This window comes from Octopus sinensis, linkage group LG18 (assembly GCF_006345805.1).
Source record: "Octopus sinensis linkage group LG18, ASM634580v1, whole genome shotgun sequence".
In the NCBI taxonomy this organism is placed as follows: Eukaryota; Metazoa; Mollusca; class Cephalopoda; order Octopoda; family Octopodidae; genus Octopus; species Octopus sinensis.
Genome location: NC_043014.1, coordinates 36,181,411 through 36,188,910, shown reverse-complemented (window position 1 = coordinate 36,188,910; position 7,500 = coordinate 36,181,411). Strand labels below are relative to the sequence as shown.

General features: G+C 34.9%; 1 protein-coding gene across 1 annotated transcript in view; it reads right to left on the bottom strand.

Annotated features, from left to right (window-relative positions):
- Positions 1-7,500, bottom strand: part of LOC115221398 (multidrug resistance-associated protein 1) — a 72,044-nt gene that overhangs the window by 10,144 nt on the left and 54,400 nt on the right. The window contains exons 20-24 of the mRNA XM_029791577.2: positions 6,109-6,181; positions 3,978-4,209; positions 1,970-2,280; positions 664-863; positions 132-258 (exon numbers count right to left, since the gene is read on the bottom strand). Coding sequence (XP_029647437.1) covers positions 132-258; positions 664-863; positions 1,970-2,280; positions 3,978-4,209; positions 6,109-6,181 — 943 coding nt within the window. The remainder of the gene's footprint in view (positions 1-131; positions 259-663; positions 864-1,969; positions 2,281-3,977; positions 4,210-6,108; positions 6,182-7,500) is intronic.

Sequence of the window (7,500 nt, the reverse complement as noted above, 5' to 3'; positions counted from 1 at the left end):
ACACACAAAATCAGAGTGTACATATAAAATGGTGTTCAAAAACAAAAATAAGGTGTACCAAAACAAACACCATAATGTATCCCCCCCACCACCACCACCAATCTCTGATGTAATCAAAAATCAATATGTACCTCTATTGAGAAATTTATGCTCATGCCCAACAGTCCTCCGTTGAGAGATCCTTTTGAAATAACTCCAGCTAAACCGGAGAAGAATACCAGAAATGACCCCATCAACTGAACACGCATAGCCATCCATCTGAAAAAGAAGAAAAATAACAGAAACTGATTATCTTGTCAGTCAGTGTGTGTGTGTGTGTGTGTATAAAAAGGTAAAGACCCCCTTTGGTCATGAAAGTTACCCTCTGAGGCAGAAGTCCAGGCAAGATTGTTTATGGAAGACCAGCAGTCACTCATGCATACCAGCTTCCCCTCTCCCTGTTACTGATGTTATCCAAGGGAAAGGCAAAGGCCAATACAGCTTGGCACCAGTGACATCACACCGGTACAAGTGCTTTTATGTGGCACTGACATACATACTTTTTATGTGGCACCGGCACATGACTCTTACAGGTCAATCCTCATCATATGGGGTATTTGGCAATAACACTTTTGCTGTGGAGAACAGGACATCCCAAAAAGATAAACACTATTTTATACATACCTGTTTGCCATTTTCATATTGTAGTAGGACTTGAAGTTCTTGGTGATTCTCTTTTCAGCTTCACTCATGAAACGTGACGTTGCTTTGTATGCCTTTATTGACACTGACCCAGACAGGGTTTCACTGAAATGGTTGTATATTGGTGAACGGCTTACAGATTCAAACCTCTGCAACTGCCGAGCAGTTGGTATGTAGAAATGCTGTGAAAAGACAGATAAGAAATTATAAGATACAAACAGGATACATCCACTGAGTGTGGGTATTTAGAATATTTAGAGGGTTGATGGATGGTTCAAAAGAGTAATAGGTAGTAACAACAAAGAGTAACAACAATAGTTCTAATATCTTTCAATAATGCTATGAATGATTAAAGTGACCTGTCTATTCATATGTGTGTGTGTGTGTCTCTAATATATATATGTGTATATATATATATATATATATATATAAAATATAAATTAGAGATAAAACCACTATTATGCAACTCAAACAGTGATAGACATAAACCAAATCATAAAAACAAATAAAATATATTTTTATAAAATATATAACTTATAACTAGATTTCAAAAAGTATAAAAATGAATGATCAATATATAATATTAATTATTAATTATTATATATTGATCATTCATTTTTATACTTTTTGAGATCTAGTTATAAGTTATATATTTTATAAAAATATATATTATTTGTTATTTATGTTTTGGTTTATGTCTATCATTGTTTGAATTGCATAATTGTGGTTTTATCTCTAATTTATATATTTATATTGTGAAATTTGATTTAATACTAAATTGAATTTTTTCCTGTAAGTTTGGAGTTATACTCCCTAATATTATACATATATATATATATATATATATATATATATATATATATGTAATTAATATAAACAGCTAGGTACAATATGATACCATAAAGGAAAAATGCAGTTGTCACTAAGTTGCTAGAAATAAGAGTTAAAATACTTTTAATGCTGTAGGAAGAGTGCAGGGGAGGCAACCACCCCATGCCGACTTGAGAATCTTCATACTCAACGTCTAGGTTTATCTAGTCCATAGACATCATCAGTGAGGACTGCTCGAATGGCATATGTTTGGCTAATTCTGCCTGTCAGCATATATATATATTTACCATAAAAATGTATGGATGATTTAGTGGAATGCTATTGCATATACAAGAACTTAATATAAACAGCTAGGTGCAATGTGATACCAAAAGGAAAATTTCAATATATAATTGACAGTGGGGTTTAGTAATGGTTAAGCTGATACAAAATATAAAGTAGTTTACTTCATACTCACCAAGAGAAGAAAATATAGACATCCCAATGGCAAGAGAAAACCAATAAACAAAGGAATGAAATATGAAATAGCGAACAGCGTGGTAATTATACTCATTGATGATAAAATCAGATTTCGTATTTGGTCTGGCATCAGATTGTCTAACATGTCGGTGTCAAAGGAAAAACGATTTGTAATGCGTCCCAGTGGAGTGACATCAAAGAAGTGAAGAGGTGCAGCCATTACATTGGTAAGCATCCTATCATGTAAGTGGGTGGAAGCATTGAGGAAACCATATGCAGAGATCACAGAAAAAATTATTGCTGACACACCTATAGAGAACAAGGTAAAGTTTATCTATAAATACACAAATATACATACATATATATATATATATATATATATATATATATATAGGGGAAATTCATGAAAAAAACAAAAGACGAAGACAGGTGGTGTAGAAAACAAACAGATGTATTAGTATAACGCTCAGGAATTGAAAAAGTCTTTTACGTTTCGAGCCTACACTCTTCTGCAGAAAGGAACACAGAAAGAAACAAGGAGAGAAAAAAAATGTGTGCAGTGGCTACCGATCTATCATATATATACAGAAGAGAGAGAAACTCAGTTCAAATAAACAAACAGTTCAAATAAGCGAATAAAATTTTTTTTTTAAACAAAGTGATTTGAGATCTTCCTAGATTAATAAGAGGATCACATCTCACTTGGAAGTTTTATATATCCTCATCATTATTTTAACCTCTGATTTTCCATTCTTTTGCAAATCAGTTGGAATTTGTTGCAGCAGATTTTCTACAGCAAAATCCCCTTTCTGTTGCCAACATTCACCCTCTGTCTCCAAGCAAGGTAATATTTTTTCAGAGACTTACATGCTTTCAAGGAAGATTGGAAGTGAAGGACACCACCTGTGAGATGGTGTAACTAACATTTGCTCATCATAGTCAAGAGGCTTCTCTTTGCTTCCATCAGCCAAATCAACCAACAAGGCCTTGATCAGCCAGGAACCATAGTAGAAGACACTTACCCAAAGTGCTACTGAAAGCATGTGGCTGGGAAACAAACCACTTCACTACATACCCACATCTGTACCTATATATATATATATATATATATATACATTATTTACATTTGACGGATATTTCTCATCTTGTTTGTTGTTAATACATTTCGGCTGATATACCCTCTAGCCTTCATCAGTTGTCTTGGGGAAATTTTGAACCTGGGTTCATCTTGTTTGTTAATACATTTTGGCTGATATACCCTTCATCAGGTGTCTTGGGGAAATTTCAAAAAATACCTTAGGAATGAGAACCCAGGTTCAAAAGCATCATTCAAGTGTGGTCATTGCCAGTACTACCTGAGTGGCCCTTGTGCTGGTGACGTGTAAAAAGCACCCACTACAATCTTGGAGGGATTGGCATTAGGAAGGGCATCCAGCTGTAGAAATATTGCCAGATCAGACTGGAGACTGCTGCAGCATGTACATAATGTTTCATCTCTTAAATAGAACCTATACATAAGTTTGTGTGTGTGTGTAAAAGCACCATTAGAAAGAATATTTATGCAAATAATATTTAAAACCTAAAATAAGTCTCCAAAAATATATATCAACAGTAAAAGTGATATTATTTCAGAATATAATCTATAAAACAAACTACACATTTTAATACAAAAAAAAAAGTCCCACTTAATCACAATAACCTGAGACTAAACAAATGTATATACTGTATACTAGATATTCAATAGTATGTCATATAACCTCTTTCACTACCCACTCTCTTGTCTTCATCTGTGGTTGCTTAAGCTGCTACAAACAGAAGCTAGTCTCTTTTAAATCATTTGATCACAAATTTGATGGACATGGGCACAGACTAACCTATGGCTAAATGACTATTACAGCTCCTTCTGTTTCATTTTTTTATCATAGCTTCAACAGTGATGGCAGCAAAACAGAAAAATAAAAATGAAACAAATTGATAAAATACTGTATGATTGTGGCTCGACTTACCTACACCTAGTCCAAAACCTCCATAACCACCGAGGTACATGTTTGTTAATTCTTTATAATGTGTTGTGTTGATATTGGATTCATTCAACATGTAAGGATTCTCAGTCCACTCAGTTAGCCAAAAAGAGGACAGTATGTTGCTCAGGTGAATCATCAGGTTGAAAAAAATCATAGAAATAAACAGCAAGACACCAAAAGCTTTTATGTAGTTGATGTACACCTTCATACTCACCTGAAAATAGATTATTAGTTGAGTTAGTATTAAACTGCCTTTGTTCAATTTGCAGCATCAACTGAAAAAACAAAGTTACCAACAGGTGTTCTTTCAAGACATACATCCTAAACAGAGGGAATTTCCTTACCAAAGTGCAACTGTGGTGGGTTGGTCATGTGGTATGCATGGAAGACACATGGTTACCTAAAGCCCTCTTCTATGGTTAGCTTAGCTCTGGTCCCATGCATCAAGGCCACCCACTGCTCTGTTATAAGGACATTGTAAAGAACAGCTTGAAAGCCCATAAGACAAATCTGAATACATGGAAATTGGTACTACTAAGTTCGTGCTACCAAGTGGAGAAGTTCTTGCAATCAAGCCATTTTTTACTTCGAGGCAGTCAGGATTAATACTCTGAAGGAGAGAAGAGTCCAGCTTCACTCTACCCAGAGATGATGGTGATCCCCGTTGAAATATGTGCAACAGGATCTGCTAACCCAGGAGAAATCTGAAAATCTACATGAGACAACACAGAAAGCATGAAAGTGAGAACACTGTGAAGATGTGTTCTGCTGAACTTTATTTTACAAAATGATGAAAGAGTTCGATAATAAAGCAGGGACCATTAATTGGACATTATTATGCAGTAAGGAGGACTATTAATATTTCAATTATTTCAGTAAGAAAAAAAAAGGTTATTGTGGGTGTGTTTCAGCCTTATTATGACCTCATCAGTGAAGCTTAAACAACTTCACTGTAGCAGTCAAAGTAGTAGTGAATGTATCCCAAAATTCTTTCAGTTTCCACCTATTAAATCCACTCATAAAGCTTTGGTCAGCCTAGAGCTATAATACAAGACACTTGCCCAAACTGCTATACAGTGGGATGAACACACAGCCACGTCATTAGGCAGCAAGCTTCTTAACCACAATGCCATGCCTACTCAGAAACAATATTTAATAGTATGAATTCTGTTGGCAGAAATAATTCCAGTGGCATATTCTATAAATTTTGACAGAACTTTGGAAGTTGAATTAAGAAAGACTATGCAAAAAAGAGAAACTTCAGTTCCCAGGTCCTACATTCAGATACCCAAGAACACAGGTTATTTGCACTATAACACACTATACCTTACTTGGTAAAAAAAAATGACAAGAGTAGCAGATATATGTTCCCATGACAAGAATAGCACCTGCCCACCCCCAACCCTCTGTACATTCACAATTTCTTTTGTTGTGCACTCATATTTTATAAACATGCACTTCTGAACCGATTAACAATGAAGTTTTCCATTGTTTTATGAATAGACAATTTCCTGTCATGTATTTCAATACCTCTCAGTTTTATTTGTCATGAATCATAAACTTAATTTACTATTTCACTTAACTTTAGCATTTCATACATATTTCCCCTCTACTTTTATATAGAATCATAAAAAAACATTTTACACTTGATTTAACAAAACCAAAAAGAGTGTGCATGTTTATGGAAGAATTAAAGAATTAAAATTTTATTAAAAAAAGTATTTTGTGTGGATTGTATAACCTGGTCATTGTTTGCAGATTTTTTTTCTGTAGCACATGCCACAAAAGTTTGCTTCCAACCACATAATTTCAGGTTCAATCCCACAGCATGGCACCATGGTAAAGCCTCTTCTACTAGAGCCCCATGGTATCCAACAACTTACGAGCAAGCAAGTGAGTGAGTGAGTAAGCGAATGAGCAAGCGCAAATGTGTGTATGTTTGTGTCCCTGTTATTGACTGGCATTCCATTCGGGGGAAATGTTAGCTTGCCTGTTCAGTCAGTTGGGTGCTAGGAAATACATTGTGATCAGCGGTGTATAACAACTGATAATCTACTTGATACAATGATATATATATAAGTATATATGTTCTGAATAATTCAAATCAACTCACTGTCCCTTCTTTCATTGATTCCTCCTCTGTCAGCTTCTGTCCAACTGGTTCTGATATGCTGGATACGTTGCTACTGCAAAATCAAAATACTAAATGTTTACTACAAGTATCATGATAGGTATACAAGCTAAGCATGCCACCAATCCATTGGATAGGTAATAAGAAGTGATGTAAAGTGGTAACAGAAGTACAGTTAAAATGAGAGGAAAATCAAAAGTATGTAAGAACATAGAAATGCGATATATACCCAGAGAATACAGAAATACTGTATATACCCACAGAACACAGAAGTACCTTACATAATCACAGAACGGGAATATTGTACATACCCATAGAACACAGAAATATCATACATACCCACAGAACACATAAATATCATAAATACTCACAGAACACAGAAATATCGTATATATTCACAGAACACAGAAATATTGTACATACCCACAGAACACAGAAATATCGTACATACCCACAGAACACAGAAATATCATACATACCCACAGAGTACAGAAGTATCACACACTATCACTATGATCTGGCAACGCCGGGCCATAGTGCTAGTGCATGCATATACAGCCGCATGTGTGTGCACATACACGCGAGTACTGTCCAAATCTCTGACCAATCACATACAGTTAGTTGGCATTCAATTGGCGTATCAAGTTTCGGGCATTTTTTATTGGGTTTTGGATATAAAATTCACAAAAAAGTCACTTCTATTGATTTTTTAATGGCTTTGCGGGGTGACTAGGGAAATGTAAAGATGTGCACGACCACCCTTGGACGGTTTTGAGTGACCATAGAAAGTGCAAGCCCTCTAACTTAAACATTGTAGATTTGTATAAAGGAAACACACACAGACATTTTGCCGATTATATATATAGAGATACCCACAGAACACAGAAGTACCTTACATAACCACAGAACAGGACTATTGTACATACCCACAGAGCACAGAAGTATCATACATACCCACATAACACAGAAATATCATAGCCACAGAATTCAGAAATATCACACATACCCATATATAGTAGACAATGAGCACAAAAGCACAAAAAGAAGAAAACAGTGGAGGGATAAGTTTTAATGCTTAAAAAGAAGGGAGTCTTGATGTTTTGGACACTCGTCCTTCATCAGAAAAAGTAGAAGAATGAGAAAAGCTGTTGAAGAACATAAAATGAATAAGGTAGTTCGTGCAAAAAATACATATATATAAATATAATAATTTTATTAAAGCAGAAACAAATCCCACAAACTGTAACTCAGTTTGATGTTACTGTTTGTTGAGCAGTTGTGATTGTACAAGCAGTTTCATTCATTGCTAATAATGATCACAACTATCCAAAGACGAGCAATGTGAAACTGTGTAACAGTTTGTAAAAAAATTTC